We start from the raw sequence: 20487 nt of genomic DNA, 5'->3' as shown, positions 1-20487 counted from the left end.
TACCTATATGTACATATCCCAACGATTCCTCCCTTTGATACATGATTAATACCATTAATTATTGTAAAAAGAAAAGAAGGACTTGTGGCACCTTAGAGACTAACAAATTTATTTGAGCATAAGCATTCAAACAGTTTTCCACTGAATGCATCCGATGAAGTGAGCTGTAGCTCACAAAAGCTTATGCTCAAATAAATTTGTTAGTCTCTAAGGTGCCACAAGTCCTCCTTTTCTTTTTTGCGGATACAGACTAACACGGCTGCTACTCTGAAACCTACCATTAATTATTGTATCACTTTATAATTTTGCAAGCAATTCAATTTTATATATTATTTGCTCCAGAACTTCTTGTCACTTTCTTATTTGGCAGTATAGACCTGGCATAATAAAGGTTAACAAAATCATTAATGCAAATAATATGACAATAGGATGTAGCATTAAATTTAGAAGAGCTGTAGCACTCGGAGATCATCCTTTAAAAACACCATACCAATGATGGACCGTCAATTGTTCTCCTTCTTTCCCCAGTTTTAATATTTGACCATTGTGGACCAGAATGTTAATTTTTCCCAGCTGAGCAGATTTAGATACATCTTTTGCATATTGCCTGATTTTTTTTTTCACTTTCATCAATCAATTTTTCCCATTGTTCTCAATGTATCTCCAAATTAAAGGACCAGTCCGATCTTTTGGTATCCAAACAATTTCCTTTTTTTAAAAATGGAGGACCTCGGTAAATAATTCCATCAATAATGACTTCTGTTACATTACATTTAAATGACTCAATTGGGCTTTTTTTGGTCATTCTTCCCCAAAATACATGTTTTTCAGTGGTTGCCACACAAATACACCGATTGCGTAAATCAAACACTCTTATGTCATTAGAGGCTAAATTTTGCATAGTACAGTGTCTGCTTGAATGGTTCAAATGACATCCCTCTAGGGACCAAGTTATCTGTGGGCACACTGATTTATTTCGTTCTCACTCCTCACAATGTTGTGTTAATTCTACTAATTTATAACCCCCTTCTTCTTGAACTAGGTGGGTCCCACTTATTTCTATTTGCCATAATTTTCCATTAATAATTTTTGGCAATCCCCAGGCCATTGCTGCTTTTCTCTGCTTCCCAGTGTTGTGTAACAGCATTCTGCCTTTCCACTCTCCCCTTAGAGTGGCTTGATTCCAATTAAACTCCTTATATTTCTTCCATCCTGCAACTCGTTGATTCCATATATGAGGATCTTTGAACCATTCAAATGGCCATTGCCCATTACTTGACAGATTGGCCATTCTCTCTCTCTATTGTATCCCATAAATTTACATCTGTGCACATCGTATTGCTAGTACAGTTTTATTGTTAATTTCAGACACACCAAACATATTTACATATGGAGACATTTCCAAGGCTTGGGCTTGTTTCAACTGGAGCTCCACACTTCTTATTTCTTGCTCTGATAATGCACCAAAATTTTGTGTTACGTGTCTGTATAACCTCCAAAATCTTAGCCAAGGCTGACATTTTCCCTTGTAACGTCTCAATATCAAATGAATTTAAAACTCCAGCACCAATGCCACCTACAATATATTCCCCTATATCTCTTTTATTTCATAGCCCCATCTCCCCATTGTTGTTGCCACTCTTACAGTAAAGGTAGGGCATATAGCACGCACTCCGGATGTTGTGCACTTATGTTTATTTGCATTCCTTCCAACCAGATCGTTTGGTCTACAATAGTTGGGGCTTCAATTACTTCTCCCCTTCTATTTTGGTGTTCATCTGCCATGATTCTTGGTGCAATCTTCATTCATTCTACTAGATTCTCTGAGTTCAAGGACATTCCTACCGAACGAGCGATTCCAGACAATTCACCATCCATGTCTGGCTTTCTGCTCTCATCCTTCTATTACAATTCAAGTATTCTTGAAGTTGTTAGGTCATATGGCCACATGCACTTACATGCTCCAGCATACAAGATTGTACCTTCACCCTCTTCAAGCCTTGTTGGTTGGTCTGTTGCCCAAAATGTCAGGTATTCGACGGGCTGGTCTGAGTGCCTCCAGCAATTCTGGACTCCCTCCAGTGGTGGACAGTTCAGAGCAATGTATACTAGAGTGTTCCCTTGCTGATTCTTTTCCAGACAGAGCCATAGTCACAGATGTTTCCACAATAACATGGTTTGTGGTTGGAGCAGGAAGCATCTCTTCATATAAGCATTCTGGAGCTTCGGGCTGGTTACAATGCACGCAAGGAATGTTGAGCACAGATCAGGGGCATAGTGGTTCACATGCTCACTGACAACACCACAGCAATGTATTATGTGAACAAACAGGGGAAATCACTCCTATCAGCTTTGTCAGGAGGCAGTAAAGTTCTTCCAATTCTGCATTGAAGAGAACTTCATTCTCACAGCCATTCATTTACCAAGTGCCCAGAATCATGTGGCTGATCATCTCAGCAGGAACTTTTCTCAGAATCACGTGTGGTCTCTGAAGAGCAGTGTGCTGAGGTACATATTTGGAGAATGGTGCGTTCCTGCTGTTAACCTGTTTCCAGCGAAGGACAACAAAAAGTGCCATCAATTTTGCTCTCAAGTGGATCTCAGTCTGGATTCCATGACAGACACATTTCATCTGAGTTGGGGATCAGCTCAGATGTATACTTTACCCCGAGTCCTGCTCATTCCTTAGGTAATCCTCAGGCTAAGGATGGATCATGCCAGACTGATTCTCATTGCATCAGTTTGGCTGAGACAGTGTTTTCCAAACTCCTCAGTCTTTCTGTTCTTCCATCCATTCCTCTTCCTTGTCTCGATCGATTGATTTCATTCCATGGTCAGATTTCACACCCAGCACCGAACAGTCTACACTTCCCAGCATGCATGCTGTGTGGCTAGACAAGGAAGAGAAGCCCTTTTCTGAAGCTCCTTGACAAGTTCTACTGAATAGTAGAAAGCCCTGTATTAGGACTCCCTTTGTGGCAGAATGGAATTGTTTTTCGATCTGGTCCCTCATCTTGGGGACCCCACAATACAGTCATGTGTTCAGAACATTGTGGAATACTTGTTATACCTCAGTCATCTGGTTTGTCTCTCAGTTCATTCAATTTTGGTCTTACATCCTCCAGTTCAAGGGGAAATCAATCTTCTTGAACTCCTTGGTAGTCAGATTTCTGAAAGGGCTCACTTGTCTCCTTCCACCAGTGAAGGAAGTGATTCTCAGTGGGACTGTAACACTGTATTGGCCAGGGCCCTACCAAATTCATGCTCGATTTTGGTCAATTTCACAGTCTTAGGATTTTAAAAATCATAAATTTCATGATTTCAGATACTTAAATCTGAAATTTTATGGTGGTGTAATCATGAGGGCCCCAACCCAAAAGGGTGTAATAGGGAGGGGGGGTTGTGATATTGCCACCCTTACTTTTGCACTGCTGCTGGTGGCAATGCTACCTTCAGAGCTGGGTGACCAGCCAGCAGTCGCTGCTCTCTCACCGCATCCAGCAGCAGCACAGAAGAGAGGTTGGCATAGTATGGAGGGGGCTTCACTTTTCAGGGCGGACAGGGCTGGCCTTACAGGTGGGGGATGTTGAAGGGGGATTCCATGATCACTGCTCCCTGACACACAGCGAGCCCAAAGCCTCTTTAATCCCTGAGCGCTAGGGCACTGGGCTCGGGGAGGGGCAGGGCTCAGGGCACCCTGGCTGAAGGCTCCTACTGTACACCAGGCTCCATCTGCTGGTCCTAACCAGGCTGGTGAGGGACAGGACTTCCTCTTCTCCTGCAGGGGCTGCTCCCAGGGCTGGGTCAGACTCACCTCCAGGAACCTCCCCCAGCTGCAGGAAGCTCTGGGGCTGCTGGCTGGGAGCCCATTTCTGAAGGCAGCGCAACTGCCAGCAGCCGTGTAGAAATAAGGGTGTCATGGCAGAATATTGCCACATTTACTTCTGTGCTGCTGCAGGCTGCATCGCTACCTTCAGAGCTGAGGGGCTCTCTCATCTGGGAACTGATTAAGGAGGTCAGACTGAGGCTATGTCTACAGCCTATGTCAGCATAATTTATGTTGCTCAGGGTTGTGAATAAACCACCCTCCTGAGCAACATACATTACACTTACATAAGCACTTGTGTGCACAGTGCTGTGTACAGCGCTCGAGCGGGTGCAGATGTAACCGATACAGCTGCGCTACTGCAGCAGATCTGGTGAAGATGCTCTATGCTGGAGTGTCTTCACCAGATGTGCTATACATATGGACATTTTCTGAGAGAGACAGACAGAACCTGAAAATTGAGTTTTACTACAGCTTGGCTAGTACTCGGGGCTAACCAGAATGCTTTAACTTTTATTCCTCTGCGTTGACCTAAGGGTTTTCTATGCTGTATTCCAGTTGACTTAATAAGCCCTACTGTTTTGAAAATACTGCTTGAGTGTCACTGTAAATGCTTGAAGAAAAGGAGTACTTGTGGCACCTTAGAGACTAACAAATTTATTTGAGCATAAGCTTTCGTGAGCTACAGCTCACTTCATCGGATGCATTAAATAAATTAAGTAAATACTTGGTGAGGTGCATTAATTCCTGAAGAGTGTACAAGTTTCTACCAGGAATCTTATCTGAGTTGGACTTGCTGAGCAGAGCTCACAGTGTGAAGCAGGAGTGCTAAAGCTCAGAGGTTCAGTCTCAGGAGGTGGTGAGGCTGCGTGGCCTACTCTGAAGGAAACTTGTGAGTTGGGCACATCAAAGAGGTTCCTCCAAATGACTGTGCCAAAGTTAAGAGCATAGCACTGATCCTGTGAATCCATGGCAATGGGTATTCCACGACCCACTCTCCGGCCCCTCAGCATTGGAGTCTAAATTCTTGATGTTTGGTGTGGAGGAACTGAGGGGGGTCAGCGTGGCGCCGCCCTTAAATAGCCTGGGGAGTAGCTCAGGACCAGAGCATGCGTGCCACCCCTATAGATACTGCTAGGGAAGTTCTTTGGCTTTAATGCCCTTTCGCACGCACACCTGAGTGGAATATATTTCTGCATCCTCATCTTAAAGAACAACAATTACAGTACAGGTAAGTAACTGTCTTGTCTGCTGACTTCACAGCATCAGTACACTTGAATCATATTTTCAAGTTTTTCGTTCCTACTTTGAGGGCTAGGAAATGCTTTAAAAAAATGAAAGATGAATTTCTAATGTAATCACATGACTGAATGAGCTGGGGCCCTAGGCATTTACAGATCCTATGCCTTAATCCACCCCCATGGATACATCCAGAATGTCTTCACTCTGCTTAAGAAATGTAAGTTTCAGAGAGGAACATTGGTCCATGTTTTTCCCAAGTTAGCTTCATTTGAGGACAGTAAATTGTTGATTTTGAACACTGCTTATGCTTTTCCTAACTGACCTCTGTGTACAGGATGGTTGTGGACACTTCATTTGTATTGTAGGAGAGAACAGGAAACAGTAGATGCCTAACGGCTAAAATTCTGGCAAGTAGCAGCACAAATAAACTAACAATCAGCTGTGAAATGTTTCACCTCAGTCTAGATCAGTGCATTTCAGATAAAAATTGTTTTGAAATGTGCAGGTGCCCAAAGTCTGAGCACTTGGCATTCCTTGGCAATGGCCAGCAAACTCTTGAAGTTTAGGCTGGCTATGGCTACATTTTATTCCAGCTGCCAGAAAGTAGGTGAGAAGAGACTTGAGAACCCTGCCCTAGATGTGGTTAGGTGAGAAGCACTCATGTGTACTGCATAACTGCTCCTTTTTTTCCTCCTAGATCTCCATCTACTGGTGGATGTAGCTTGCAAACAGGAGCACTTTCCAAAAGAAGAATTAAGAGAGTGAGAAGTGGGTGACAAGCACGTGAAAATGTGCAGTAACTGCCAACTGGGTTCTCCAATCAGACCCTAGAGGCAGTGCTTTGCACACAATATGCACTTTGGAACTTTTCAACTGTTTTAAAAAAATCTCTTTCCTTTTGCTTTTGTTAGTTTTATGGGGAACTAGTCACTCCACTGTTTACTGCATCTCTTTTATTACATTTTCTACTTCGACAGGTTGTAAAGCATCTAGCGGCCAGAGTGTTTAATATGCAGTAATTGTTTATCTGCCTAAAATTGCTTAGAAACAAAAAGTTTGGACACTGTAAACAGGAAACCTTAAAAGCCTCTGCAAGACTTTCTTACTGGGGAGCAAGCTGTTTCTCCTGTTATATTTGTAATCTCTCTACTTCACTTTGTTGGGGAGTGTAGTCAGCACAGCCCCAGTTTTGTGCTAATAGTGTATCTCCTTGGAGTTATGCTGGCCCTTTAAAGGGAATTGTGTGAGAAACAAAAACATTGGGAGGTCACAAGATTCCAGGTCTGAGTGGGTCAGGGATTCCAGGAGAGCATCTCTGGGAAAAGTGAGCTAATTTTCTAAGCGATTAATCAGGGAAATGCTCTTCCGTCCAAGCACAGTGTTCTGTTTCAGCAGCAAGTGTGTCTGACCAATGAGCATCCACCACACACAACAGCCGCTGGATCTTTTACATAAATGAAACATTCTTCTGTTTTAATAATTTCATTTGATTCTAGTGATATCTATAATGGTAAGTCATCAGTTTGTTTATTGCTTATTTTAAGTAGGTCTTCACAAGACACTTGTTTAACATAATTGTATTTATATTGACAGTAGAGTTAAGATTTTTAACAGCTATGTATTTGTATTAATATTTATTAATGTTAAAATACTGACAGAAGGATAAAGGATGCATGTGCAATATTTGTTGTGTTAGGATAATATATGTGAATGAGGCAGCATTGAAAATATGCAACTCTAACTGATTCCTGCCAGTTCATGTATCTTTATAGTCAGTGAGACTCAGTCCAATATAATTGGGAAAATGCACAAGGAAGAAGCAGAGCGAATAGGCCTGCTATTTGTCAGAACCCAAGTTATGGCCTCTAAATCTTTCTACAGTGTACAGCTATGTTCAGTACCTCACAGACAAACTCTGGATGGTAGGATGAACCAAGATCAGACCTTTTAAACCTCTGCCAAGGCTTCAGACCAGAAAGTTGGAAGCTGGGGGATGCTCTTGAGTCTTGGCACACTAGCAGGAGCACTACTATACTGACCTTCCTCAGAGCTGCCATTTTACATATTTTGTCATATGCATACAGTAAGTTTTCAGGGGCCTTGAATGTTTTAGGGGGTTGCATCTTCTCAGGCCCTGCATTCAAATTAGAATATGTTGGAACCCAATAGCAAAAATTGATTTTATGCATTCAAATAGTTAAAGGGAAAAGGAGTTCAGCAATTCAGCAGGAACACTGAAATCTGAGTTTGGTTTGTTGCACCCCAGGCTGGCAGGGCTTGGGACTACTGCAGAGGATGCTGCTGGAACAGGGGAGAGCCTCATTACCCTCTAGCAGTTTCTGCCATTAAGGGAATGGTGACAGGCTTTGAGGAGAGTCCTGTCTAGTTCAGCTGCCCTGAGTGAGAAGTGAGTATGAAGTCATAGGGATCACTGGAATTCTGCATTGCCAGACTGGAGCTGTTACATATTAAGTAAGGAAGCTTCCTGTCTTAACTTTCTCAGTCCTGTCTACACCAAAATATGTGATGCTCTTTTGGAGAGGTGAGTCAAGGAGCCTTGGCATGGTTTAAGGTTCTATTGTTTTAATGATTAATTACGAAATCCTAGTATTTATTACTTTTCTGAATTAAAAAAGGCCATGGAGCTGGATCTCCTGCCATACTTTACATGCATAGTACTATCAGCTGTAGCTTTCCTTATCCTTAATTAACTCTCAGGCACATTGTGAGAGGGCAGAAGAGAAAGGACATTCACTGTGTAAAGAAATCCATATAGTATTGCACAAAACTAACAAGTCTCAGGTAACCCGGCATACTGGACATCTCAATATTTTGGCACTTTTAGCAGGGATGTATTTCAGTCCGTAAATAATAAAGTGTGACTGCTCCAACCAGGCACATTGTTTTACTATTTTCTTGTTAATGGGAACAGTGTGGAGTTTGGTTACTCTGAGATGTAAAATTACAGCAGCACATATAGAACATAAAGTTGTTAAAGTGAAATAGATGTTGCATTTATATTCTCAGTATTTGTGTTAAACTTTAAAATGCAGATATTTAAAAATAAATATTTTATCCAATAGTTCCTGATAGCACCTTTATAAATTAAAAAAATCATTGCCACACTGTTAGGCTTCTTAAAAATATAGTCTACCAGATTTCCCCCTTGGGTAACTCCGTTGACTTCTGTGGGGTTCACCAGGGATGAATTTGGCTCCATGTGTACCCAAAGGGTCACTAATCTGTCATGTTTTTGAGTGCAATTCCTTTCTCATAAGCACCATGTTTTATAGAGATTCTCTCCTAACTAGTTTAATGAGAGGCTGGATGGATAGGATAGCATATTTTCTGTATGGTATATACTAGGGGGTTTTGTATGTCTTCCTCAACACAGTTCCATCACATGCCTAGTTACAAACTTCCACTTGCAACCTAACTTTGAGGTTATAGGTCTGACCTATAGTATTATTCACCTCCCAGTGATGTCAGAGGAGAAAAACAATTGAATTCCAGACCTCTGACATCAGCCTGACCTGAAATGTTCTTGCAGTAGCAACTAGAAAAGGGCTACTGAATCTAAATTAGCAAGAGCTGAAGAAAAGCTGTGCGTGAAATGGACAGAGTCCTTCCCAGGGCCGAAGACATAAGGCTGCAATAAATCAGTACATTCTACAGAGGGGAGTTGCTTCAGATACTGGCTTGATGCCATTCAGAGTGTCATGGGAAGGCTGGGAAAGTGCCTGCCATCACACTGATAAATTCCCTACTTCATTTGTTTATTGATCTGACTTTGCATTTTAATTTATTTTATTATTTATTTTTATCTTTGCTATGTTGGACACAGACTTTGCTTTAATGTCAGTTTGAAGGACCAGTTAATTACCCTGATTTATATGCGATAGGTTAATCAGTAAGATAATCAGGGATATGTTGAATGCAGTTTAGCTGTGGATCAGGAGAGGGAGTCCAGGAGCTCTGAGAAGCAGACATCAAGGGGGTGGGGTTGTTGCCTATGGCTGCTCCACCCTCACTTTGTGTCAGCAGGTAGAGAGAAAGCTTGCAGTCCCAGGGGAGGGAGGCAGAGAGCTGAGGAACACAAACTGCAAACCACAGGTTTCCTCCTCCAAGGAGTTGATCCAGAAGTGCTTTTCTGGAAGGAAAGCTCTTCCACGACATCTACATAACTTTCCAAGTCCACCTCAGGATTCAGAGTCCTTGCTTCTGGGATTTGTTGTCTACTTCGTACTGATAGCAGTCTGCCTACGTTTGCTGCTGGATTGTTGCTGATATTTCCAAACTTTGTTTTCTTTCTCACTCCCCACATTTCGACCTGATCATTGTATGTGCTGTAAGGAGAAGAGAGACTCTTTTATTTGAACGGAGTATTCAGAAATGCTTTTGGATTCATTCTAAGGTCTTTTGATTGCATTTGGACACTTAACTTTCAGCCATGCCTGGCCCAGGAACTTTCAGCCTGGAGTAAATTTCTACCTTTGATCTTGTTAGATTGTCTTTCCGGCTGTGGAATTCCATTCCTATCTACCTGCATTTTGTGTGTGTGTGTGAGTGAGAGAGAGAGAGAGAGAGAGAGAATTATGGGACACTTTTTGCTAAGCTGTTAGAAGTTGGTTTTGTCCAGGATTTATAGAAACATTTCCATCTGTTTCAGCCCCTGTGGATTCGTGCAGGCAGACTACTCAACAGGTTTGCAGATCTCTCTTAAAAATCCATATCTCCCTTTTCAGGAGAATGATCAGTGTACCAAGTCATTTTAGTTGCTGAATTTCCCTATCCTCTCTACAATTACGAAGACTCTTCAGTACTTTTTGTGTGACCTTTAGGTAGCCCATATGGATTTTTTATTTTATTGTGTGGGGCTTTTATTTATGATTGTGTTAACATGTGCTTGAAAGAAATTACAGAAGTTCCTGGGCATGCACAGGAATAGCATAGAACAAGGACATGTTGGTAATGTTTTGCTGAAAGCCTGTGTCTAAACTTTTAAAATGTTTTGGTGGGCCTTTTTACCTCCTGGGAATTTGAAAATAGGTTGAGAAGACTCTTCTTCATCTAATGAATTTTGGAAACTGAAGATCAGAAGATATGTGTTTTAAAACAGACTCCAAACACAGATTACTAGTAATTTCCTATCCTTATGCTGAAACAGGAGAATAAATCTTGATCCCCGAGCCCAAGTGAGCGAGGCATTTCTAACAGAACAGGGATGTCAAGGATCAAATAAATTTGGAGGACAGCCCAATAACAAACACTTATTATTTATATTGAACTTTAAAAATACTGCTGTAATTATCAAAGGGAAATATACTCTCTCCTCCAACATTATTCTTTAATATGTGCAGTTGATGGAGGACACTGATACTTGTAATTAACATTAAATCGGAAGAGCTCGTGCTTTTGGGAATGAGATATGTGGAAAAGATAATTAGCTGGAGAAAAGGGCAAGTGAATCTAAGACTGATCTGTTCAATCTACTGACCATCTTGAAATGTAATCCTGAAAGGGCAGGAGCTGTAGACACACTTCTTGCATGGCAGAGACTCACTCTGTGATTAGGTCAGGCAGGACTGAAATGCTACATAGTGTTGTGTGTCCTGGCTCGGTTTTTTTAATGCCCGTTTGTTCAGTTTATGTTGATCTTTCTGGATTTATCCATTGGAGGAGAAGGAGAAACGCCTGATTTAAATTGTTGGTGTTTTGTATTTTATTTTGTTAAGGCCCCATAGGCCTTTGGGCACGTGGCACCAAGGAAGAGAAATGATTATGGTGAGAAACAGAAGAGGAACCCAATAAGGAGTGCCAGGAGGAAGGGGCTGTAGGTTACTGAGCCCCTCTCCCCTCCTTCCCATCTGCCCCACTTGAGTGGAAACACACAAAAGCTCTAAACTTAACCAGCTCTGTCAACTGTTGGAACCTGCTGGTGGGGTGAGGACACATTCCTGAGCGATATGTGTGGCCGAAGTGCACTGCTGCAGCTGGTAGCATGAGTGCTGGCCCCCAGCTGCAGCTGGCTGTCCTCTGGCCTTGGCTGCTAATGGCTACACTGCAGGTCAGACTTGGCCACACTGGGCTGGCAGTGGCAGCGGCAGTGGAGTCAGAGAGATCAGCAGCACAGAAGGCTATCATTAGGGTGATCCCCTTAAAAGTGGAGCCAGTCACATTGGAAGGAGTGTTTGCTGATGTTGCTGAGGTTACTCCAGCAGAAGGAAAACTGCTGCAGGTAAGAGAAACTTTATTCTATCCCATTCCATTGGCCTTATGCTCCTAGTGCTGTGTGCCTTCCCTCCTCTTCCCCCCCCCCCCATTGCTTCAACTCCTAGTGCAGTGGAATTGTCTTTATTTCCCACATGTACATCTGTAACCAGAGGAACCATGTGTTTTTTCTCTCTGAGCTGCTCACCTGTTTGCTTCGTAGTATAGTATAGTATCTTACTGCTCTTTAATCTTTCACACTGTGTCTCTTAAGATAATTTCTTTTATAACTGTTTTTTGGTCCTGTCATCAACTGCAGTTGTATACTAATGCTGCTAGTGTACTAATGCTGAATGTATGGACATGTTCAGTTGCTCCTATGGGGATTATTACTTTCTATCATAGTTGGTGATGCAACGCAAAGTCTGGTGAGCCACTTTCCATGTTGGGCAAACACCGCTCAAAGAGGATGGGCTTTCTGCTGATAGATTCCCCTACCTCTCTCCTTACTTTTATATTTCTAATGGAGCTGAGGGATACAGGTGGATTCTGCCCTCCAAAATTATTGATCCAGGATCTGAGTGTTGGCTCAGCTAAGGAGGCAAATTATCCTCAATTCTCAGGTTCCCCCCACGTCAGTACCTTACCTGTTATAAGTATAATCAATATCTGTTTCTAACATCTTGATAGAGAGAGGACAGCCTCTGAACGGATTATAGCAGCAGAGGCTGTGACAAAAGCACAGTTGTGCTGGTCAGTGAGCAGGCTGATTGCTCACATAACGTATCTGTAGAGTTCGGTTCATTGTAGCAGAGCATGGTGCGCTACTGGAGTACCTTCATGTGCCATCTTGTCTGTCAGTGACTTGCCTTGTGTATCTCTCTCGCACACAACTGAGCTCCTTGTTCAAGAACCAGATATTACAAAACTCATGAAGACAAATAATTTTTATTAATTTCAGTTCTGAAGTCGTATTTAATTCTGAAAAGCGCTTGGCTGTTGTGACTTTCCAAATGTGACACTGACTCTTCAGTAACTAAAACAGTAAATTGTTCTTACAATGGGAGAACAGAAAGATTTTTTTGAGCCAGTCTTGTAATATACGGTCCTCTGCTAACAAATCAGAAATGGACAGTAATACAAGATCGAGGCACTGAGGCATTTTGAAGCTTAATTCAGGTTTGTAAAGCAATTTGAACTCAGAATGAAAGTGCTAGAGCAGAGCAAAGTATTATTATATTAAACCATATTCCCATTATGAAAAGTATCCTCGATGACCAGTTCTGTCCTCAAGCAACAGCCATGAAATCAATATCAATGCCATACCAAAATCTACAGTAGTGTAGTATGTAAGTGCTGCATTTGAGCATACAGGTCTTCAGATGTTCACCCACAAAATATAGAATATTGAAAGTTTTTTTTAAAAAGAGGATATCCCGTGTTGCATGGAAGTTTGAACATTTTAACCTAATACAGGGTTTCAAATTATCTTTTTCCTATAAGAAGGAAGCTGAACCCATTCTAAGATACCATAGAATGAACTATTTTGAGAACTAAACATTGGTAGATTGGAGTGTTAAATCTATGAGAGAATAAAAAATATCCACAAAATGAAAAGATTGGAGAAACTCTCACTAATCATATCTAATGTATATAGTGTATGTAAACATACACACAATACAGTTCAGTATCTGATTTTAGGCCCTGATTCTGCAACTAGATTTGTACAGGTGGACATTTCCCACCCTCAGAGTCTCACTGAAGTCAATGGTATTCCATCTGTTTGCAAAGGTCCATGCATGTGTAACTGGTTTCAGGATTAGGGCCTGAGATTAAATTTGTCTTCATTTACAGGATGTTTATCTTCATTTACAGGATGTTTATACCACACCAGGCACAACGGCCAGAAAAGCTCAGTCAATTTTAGCTCTGACCCATTATGTGTATGTATAATATGATCTTTAATTACATTATAACATACTGATACTCAGGTAATACAATATAGTGCCATTTTTAAAAAAAAAGTCAGATCTTACTGTAGGATCCATGTGGTCAGGCCCCTGTGACCACATGGATCCCATTGCAAGAGTTGAAATCTAGATACGCAGTTGTAGCTTGTTGTAAGAGTAAGAGAAAATTCACTTTATTTCCTTAAAGTACACAATGAAAAGGGTTTAAGTAACTCAAATATAAGAAACTAATAGGATGGCCTATATATGGATTCACATTTAAACAGGGAAATAATACATCTTAATTATGGTATGTTGGAATATCTTGTCCTTGTATTAATAATATCCCAATCCTGTTTGTGTTTAACTTTGGCATCAATGGGATTACTCGTGTAAATAAAGTTAAACATGTGTGCAAGTATCTGCAGGTTCAAGTCCTTATATAAGATTTAGATATTAAACGCAACATTATATTTCCATCAACTAATGAGAAAAGCTTCTTTTTTATTTTTTTTTACCTCCAAGTTTAGATCTCAAGTTGTTACCACATGGGTACATTTCAAAATCAGTAATGTACAACCAGTCAGTCATCCACAACTGTACATAAACTAGCAGTGTTACCACTGAAGAGAAAAATGTCTGAACTGTCCTTTGTGAAAAATCTTAGTTCTACTAATAAAGCTAAAGGCTATATAACAGCCTTTTATGGATAAATGAAGTTTACTAGAAAGCTACATACGGCAAACTAAAAAATTGGAAAATATAAACTGTTAATACAATGATACAAGATTCAGCTTCAGAATTAATGTAGTAAAATGTTAATCGCTTATGGGCATATCCTACAGCCCTTTCTTCCATGTGTATTGCCTTTCACTTCTGTAGGATTACTTGCATATAAGGGGCCAAGGGCTGCAAAATTAGGCCTCACGCATTAAAAGAAAATTCTCTATCTATGATATACTTAGATTGACCAAAATAATTACTGTGAAAAAGCCAGTTTGTTATATAAAAGAATTTAGTGTCACCAAACATGTAAATATTACTATCAGAATATTTTTTTATTTTCAATATATATATCAGATTCTATAGGTGCATTAAAAATGTTTAAAAATCAACATTAATCCTAACATATCAAACAGACTTTATAAATATGACTTCATAAATAAAACCCTCCCAAGTCCAGAACAAACTCGTCCTATCCCCACCCTCCCCTTACCACCGCATCATCCTTTCTGTTTGTACCAGAAAAAGCCTGGGAAAAAACTGAATTTTGCAGCATGTCCCAAAGGTCACCAAATCCAGGCTCCTGTGAACAGGGAGGGTATAGGGAATCAAGATAATTCCAAAGCAAAGGATCCCTCACTGAGAAGTCCCTGCCATCAGCCCCCTCCAGTCTAAACCAGGGAACAGTTAGCTCTAGCACTCCAGAGGTAATATGTCACAAAGAGAGTATAATCTCTCTCTCTCTCTCTCTCTCTCTCTCTCTCTCAAAAAAAAGGAATACTTGTGGCACCTTAGAGACTAACAAATTTATTTGAGCATAAGCTTTCGTGAGCTACAGTTCACTTCATCGGATGCATTCGGTGGAAAATACAGTGGGGAGTGTCTCTAAGGTGCCACAAGTACTCCTTTTCTTTTTTGCGAATACAGACTAACAGGCTGCTTCTCTGAAACCTATAATCTCTCAAGTACACAGGACCACTTTAGACATTATAGGTCAAAACCAACATCTTATACTTCAAATGGAAATAATGTGCTCTCAGCATGAAACATTGCTTAGTAAGTGGGCAGCAGCATTCTGCACTAGCTGCAATTTCCAAACAGTGTGAAGGTGCAGCCCCATGTAAAGCACGTTGCTATAATCTATCTTTGACATGAAAAAGTCTGGATAATTGTAGGAAGTATCTTTACATTAAAAAGGAAAGGACACAACCTTCTAAACAAGCACATTAAAAAAGCAAAAAGAAAAGGAGTATTTGTGGCACCTTAGAGACTAACAAATTTATTAGAGCATAAGCTTTTGTGAGCTACAGCTCACTGCATCGGATGCATTTGGTGGAAAAAACAGAGGGGAGAAAGCACTTTGTTGCTAACTGGAGATCCAGAAGCATCTGAGATCCAAAATGCCCACCAGTTTAAACGTTAGAAATGTTTGGCAGATGAACTGCCTCAGTTGTGTTTACTAATAAAATTTCTATCACTACTTCTCGTTTTCTCTATTCTGTAATTATTATCAGTCTCTGTGCTGACTTGAGTCTCAGCCAGTTAGCTTTTTCATCCATGCCCCAATCTCCATTAGATGTTGGGTAAATCATTTAGTTTCACTGGTAGGGTTTGAAAAGATAGAAATATCAGATTTTCCCAGAAAAAATGGGATAGAGCCGTACACCAGATTGACTCTGCCTACTTCTGTTAGAGATTTAGGGATAATGAAATTTATTTGAGAAATATGTGATCATGTAATTAAAAAATGTATTGAAAAGCATATATCCATGGGGTGCAGAATTAAAAATTAGACATTAATGATAATTTCTTTTTGGGATGTATAACTGTTCAAACTCATGTAGAAGTAGGAACATGGTATTGCCTTTATATATGATATTAATGAGATCAGTATTAAGAATTCTGTATCCGGTTTTGGTGTCCACATTTTAAAAAGAATGTTGATAGATTAGAAAGGGTATTAAAAAAAAAAAAAGTGATCCAAGGTCTGAAAAACCTGCCAGATAGAGAGACCCTTAAGAAACTCAAATTATATCTATAATTTTGTGCAAGAAACAGTTAAGAGGAGATTGATCATAGTCTGTAGAAACCAACATGGGAAAAAGATTTCTCATAGTTGAGAGCTCTTGTAATTTAGAAGACAAAGATATCAGTGTTGGCAACTCTTGTGATTTGACTAAAAGTCTCACAATAGTTGGTGTTTTTCTTAAAATCCCAATTGCTAGAATCAGAAAATAGCATGAGAAACTTATTTCTTTTAAAAAAAAAAAAAAAAGTAAAATATGCTTCTCGTTCTGATGATTGCAGAGAAAAACTTGAAAACAAAAAGCAAAACATCCTAAAGGCTCAGAAGGCAAAGAAAAAATGCAAAACTTTTTATTAAAAAAACTTAATTTTAAATCAATGACATGATGGGGGGGCTGACTCATGATTTTTGAACATCTAGGGTTAGCGATACTAAATAAGATCCAATGGCTGGAAGCTGAAACTAGATTAATTCAGATTACAAGTAAGGTCAAATTTAACAGAGAGATTAATTAACCAGTGTAACAAGTTACCTACAGGTGAACCAGATCCAACATTATCCCCAGATTACAAAGTTTAGAAATGGAGAGGGTTCCCAGTATTGGAGTTCATAGTGCATTTGGTAGATGATAGCTCTGAGTGAAGAGGCCCACTCAGTTAAATGTATATGGATACAAATCCCAAGCTTTAAGAATGTAAATATATTAGTAGGACTATATGGTTGATCTCTGGATCAACAAAAGGATACGGAGTGCACAATGTTGAGAGAAATCAAAGAGGCAGCAAAGTCTAACAAAATGATAATAATGGGTGACTTCAACTACCCACATGTAAACAGGTCAAATGGTACAATGGAATGAAGTTCAAAGAAGTAATTTCTTGATACTTCTAAATATTGATTGTTTCTTGGAACAACTAGGTCTATCTAGAGCACCCAAGAGGAGTTTAGGCTATGTCTACACGAGCACTTTTGTTGGTATAATTTATGTCATTCTGGGATTGTGAAAAAAACACCCCTCTGAGCAATGTAAGTTACACCGACAGACACACCAGTGTGGACAGCGCTATGTCGGCAGGAGACACTCTTCCGCCAATGCCACTCAATGTAGGTGGTTTAATTATGTCTACAGGAGAGCTCTGATAATGCTGATAAGACTGATAATGTCTACAGGTTGGCATAGAGTGGCTACGAGCAATCTTACAGCGTCACTGCTGCATTGTTATAGCTATGCCGCTGTAAACTCACTAGTGTAGACATGGCTGTAGTCTAAAGTAAGTAACATACAAGTTCTAATTCAAGAATTAACAGTAGTTGAGCCTCTAATAGTGACCATGGTGTAGGTTAAACACCCTAAGAAAAGTACCAAAAAAGGACCCGGTGACACTAAACTTTAGAAAGAGAGACTTCAATAAAGTCTAGTCAAAAAGACCTTGAAGGAAAAGAAAAAAGTCCTTGGATGTGGCATGGATGCTACTTAAACTAAAAGTAGAATCACAGAAGACATGTGTAGCCGCTGAACAAAAAGGAGAACCAGGAAGTAAATATGACTGTGGGTACATCTACGCAGGAAAAAAAAATCCACAGCAGCAAGTCTTAGAGCCTGGGTCAACTGTCTCAGGCTTGTGGGTCTTGTGCTGTGGGTCCTAAAATAGCAGTGTAGATGTTCAAGTTTTAAAACCCAGGCTCCATCCTGAGCCTGAACATCTACACTGCTATTTTTAACCCTACAGCTTGAGCCCTGAAAGCCTGAGTCCATTGACTTGGGCTCTGACACTCACTGCTGCGGGGCTTTTTTTCCTGTCTAGTCTTATTCTCTGTTGTCAAGGTTCAAGAGGTTACTTAAGCCAAAGAGATTTTTCAAAATTTATAACAGTAACCCTAGTTATTCCAATATGCAGGAACATAAATTACAGTAAGCAATATGTAAGAAGGAAGTTCAGAAGGCTGAGATGAATTTCAAAGAGCAAATTGCTCAAAGCATTAAATAAAAAATGCAACAAGAAATTTTTTTACTATATCAGAAACAGGAAAACTGCAAAAGAATTTCTGTCTGCTGGATCATCAGAGGTTGAAGGGAGCAATTAATGAGAACAAAATTGCTCAGAAACTAAATGATTTCTTTGTATCAGTCTTCACTGCAGAATATTTGGGGGAGATACCTGGTCTTTTTTTGGTATTAAAAAGAGGTACTACCAGAGATTGAGAGAGATGCTGGAACAAAATGATGATTGAACAAAGCCCAGATGATAGATCCAAGAGTTATGAAAGAGTTCCGGTATGAAGTGGCTGAGCTTCTAGCAAAAATAAGCACTTGTTAAAAACAGCGATTGTACTGGACTAGTGCAGGATAAAAATATTTTTTATCTGTATTTTTAAAAGACTTTAGGGCTGATTGGGGGAATTACTGACCAATAAGCATTACATCTGTACATGGTAAATTGGTTGAAATGATAATTAAAAATAAAATAATAAAACACCTGGAAGATCATAGTATGATAGGGACTAATCATTATGGTTTCTGCAAAGGAAAATGATATCCCACTAATCTATTAGAATTCATTGAATGTGTTGATAAATAGTGGATAAAGGAGAACCGGTTGACATAATTTATTTAAAAAGAAAAGGAGTACTTGTGGCACCTTAGAGACTAACAAATTTATTAGAGCATAAGCTTTCGTGAGCTACAGCTCACTTCATCGGATCCGATGAAGTGAGCTGTAGCTCACGAAAGCTTATGCTCTAATAAATTTGTTAGTCTCTAAGGTGCCACAAGTACTCCTTTTCGTTTTGCGAATACAGACTAACACAGCTGCTACTCTGAAACCTATAATTTATTTAGACTTCCAAAGCCCTTTGTCAAAAGTTCTTAACAAGAGACTACTAAAGAAACTAAGTAGTTGTGGGGTAGATTTAAAAAAATGGCAATCGGACAAAAAGCAAAGAATAGAATTAAACAGTTAATTTTCATCATGGCTAAAGGTTTACAGTGGTGTGCTTCCAGGTTCTGTACTAGATCTGCTATATGATATATTAATCTGAAAATGGGAGTGAGCTGTGCGTGAGTGAAACTTGCAGATGAAACAAGGTTATTTAGGTTAGTCAAAACTAGAAAGGCTTGTGAAGCACTTTAGAGAGACCTAGGCTATTTCTACATTGTGGAACATACACCAGCATAGCCCTCTAGTGTACACCAACAGATGTTGACATTAGCTACATCAATAGAGGCACTTTCATCAATAGCTGTGTCTACACTGGGGGTTTTGTTGGCATAGCTATGTGAGTCAAGGGTGAGATTTTTCACATCCCTGATTGACGTAGCTATGTCAGTATAACCTTTAAGTGTAGACCTAACCCTAACCAAGGTAGGTGAATGGGCAAAATAATGGTAGATTAGTCCTGGTCTACATTAGAAAATTAGGTCAGTTTCACTATGTCGGTCAGGAGTGTGAAAAATCCACACCCCGGAGCGGCATTGTTAAACTGGCCTAAGTCCCAGTGTAGACAGTGCAAGGTCAACCTAGCTATTGCCTCTTGGGGAGGTGGATTACCTATGCCAGTGGGAGAACCCCTCCTGCTGCCATAGGTATTCTCTACACTGAAGCACAACAGCGATGCCACTGCAACATTTTAAGAATCCAAAAATTCTGTTTTGATAAATGCAAAGTAATGCTCATTGCAGGGGGGAAATTTGAACTATTCCTACACCTTCCAGGATTCTAAATTAGCTATCATCTCAGGAAAAGGATCTGAGTATCACTGTGACCAACTCAATGAAAATTTTTACTTAATATGCAATTATGGTCAAAAAAGCAAACAAGGAATGGGATGGAAAATACAAAAGACAGCATAATGCCATTATATAAATAATGATGTGGTCTCACCTAAAATACTATATGCAGCATTCTCAGAAAGGATATTGCAGAATTATAGGAGGTTCGGGAAAAGGCAATTAGAGACTTTTAAAAACCGTGATATGAAAAGAGATTGAAAAGATTGGATATTCTTTAGAAAGGAAAGAAAGGGGGACACAATAAAAGTATGTAAAATAATGAATAGTTTAGAGAAGATCGTTATAGTTCAGAGCAACTGCACTTGTATTTCTGCTACCATGGTCCATCAGGGCACTCACTCCAGGCTCCCAGCTCCTCAGCCATCACCTCTCTTGGGAAAAGACCCACATCTCTCTCTTTCCTAACCAGAGATTTTCAGGCTGTGCAGGTGCCTTATTGTGTCTCCACACTAATACATTTGTTTAATACAGTGGACCCCAAAGATACTAAAACTTAATTCAGTGATGTGTCCCAAGGATATGACAAGAAATTGCCATATGTATCACAAAGATAAATCAGGAGTATTTGTTCTCTCTGTCCCATAACACATGAACAAGGAGATATTCAATTAAACTGAAAGATTGTAAATTCAAAACTGATTAAAGGAAATACTTTCTCGCAACATGTAATTAAACTGTGGAACTCTTTGCCACATGATGTCACTGAAGCCAATAATTTAAC

The 20487-nt window shown here is 39.9% G+C and overlaps 2 protein-coding genes across 3 annotated transcripts in view; both read left to right on the top strand.

Annotated features, from left to right (window-relative positions):
- HSF5 (heat shock transcription factor 5) overlaps positions 1-8150 on the top strand; it is a 61482-nt gene extending 53332 nt beyond the window's left edge. For both annotated transcript variants that reach the window (XM_038375811.2, XM_038375809.2), the window contains one exon: positions 5766-8150. In XM_038375811.2, the coding sequence (XP_038231739.1) occupies positions 5766-5833 (68 nt within the window). In that variant the 3' untranslated portion in view covers positions 5834-8150. The remainder of the gene's footprint in view (positions 1-5765) is intronic.
- Positions 8151-8868: 718 nt separating this feature from the next.
- RNF43 (ring finger protein 43) overlaps positions 8869-20487 on the top strand; it is a 140384-nt gene continuing 128765 nt past the window's right edge. Inside the window, exon 1 of the mRNA XM_038375769.2 lies at positions 8869-11306. Coding sequence (XP_038231697.1) covers positions 11070-11306 — 237 coding nt within the window. The 5' untranslated portion in view covers positions 8869-11069. The remainder of the gene's footprint in view (positions 11307-20487) is intronic.

This window comes from Dermochelys coriacea, chromosome 17, assembly GCF_009764565.3.
Source record: "Dermochelys coriacea isolate rDerCor1 chromosome 17, rDerCor1.pri.v4, whole genome shotgun sequence".
NCBI classification, from domain to species: domain Eukaryota; kingdom Metazoa; phylum Chordata; order Testudines; family Dermochelyidae; genus Dermochelys; species Dermochelys coriacea.
This window is presented reverse-complemented; position numbering and strand designations above follow the sequence as displayed.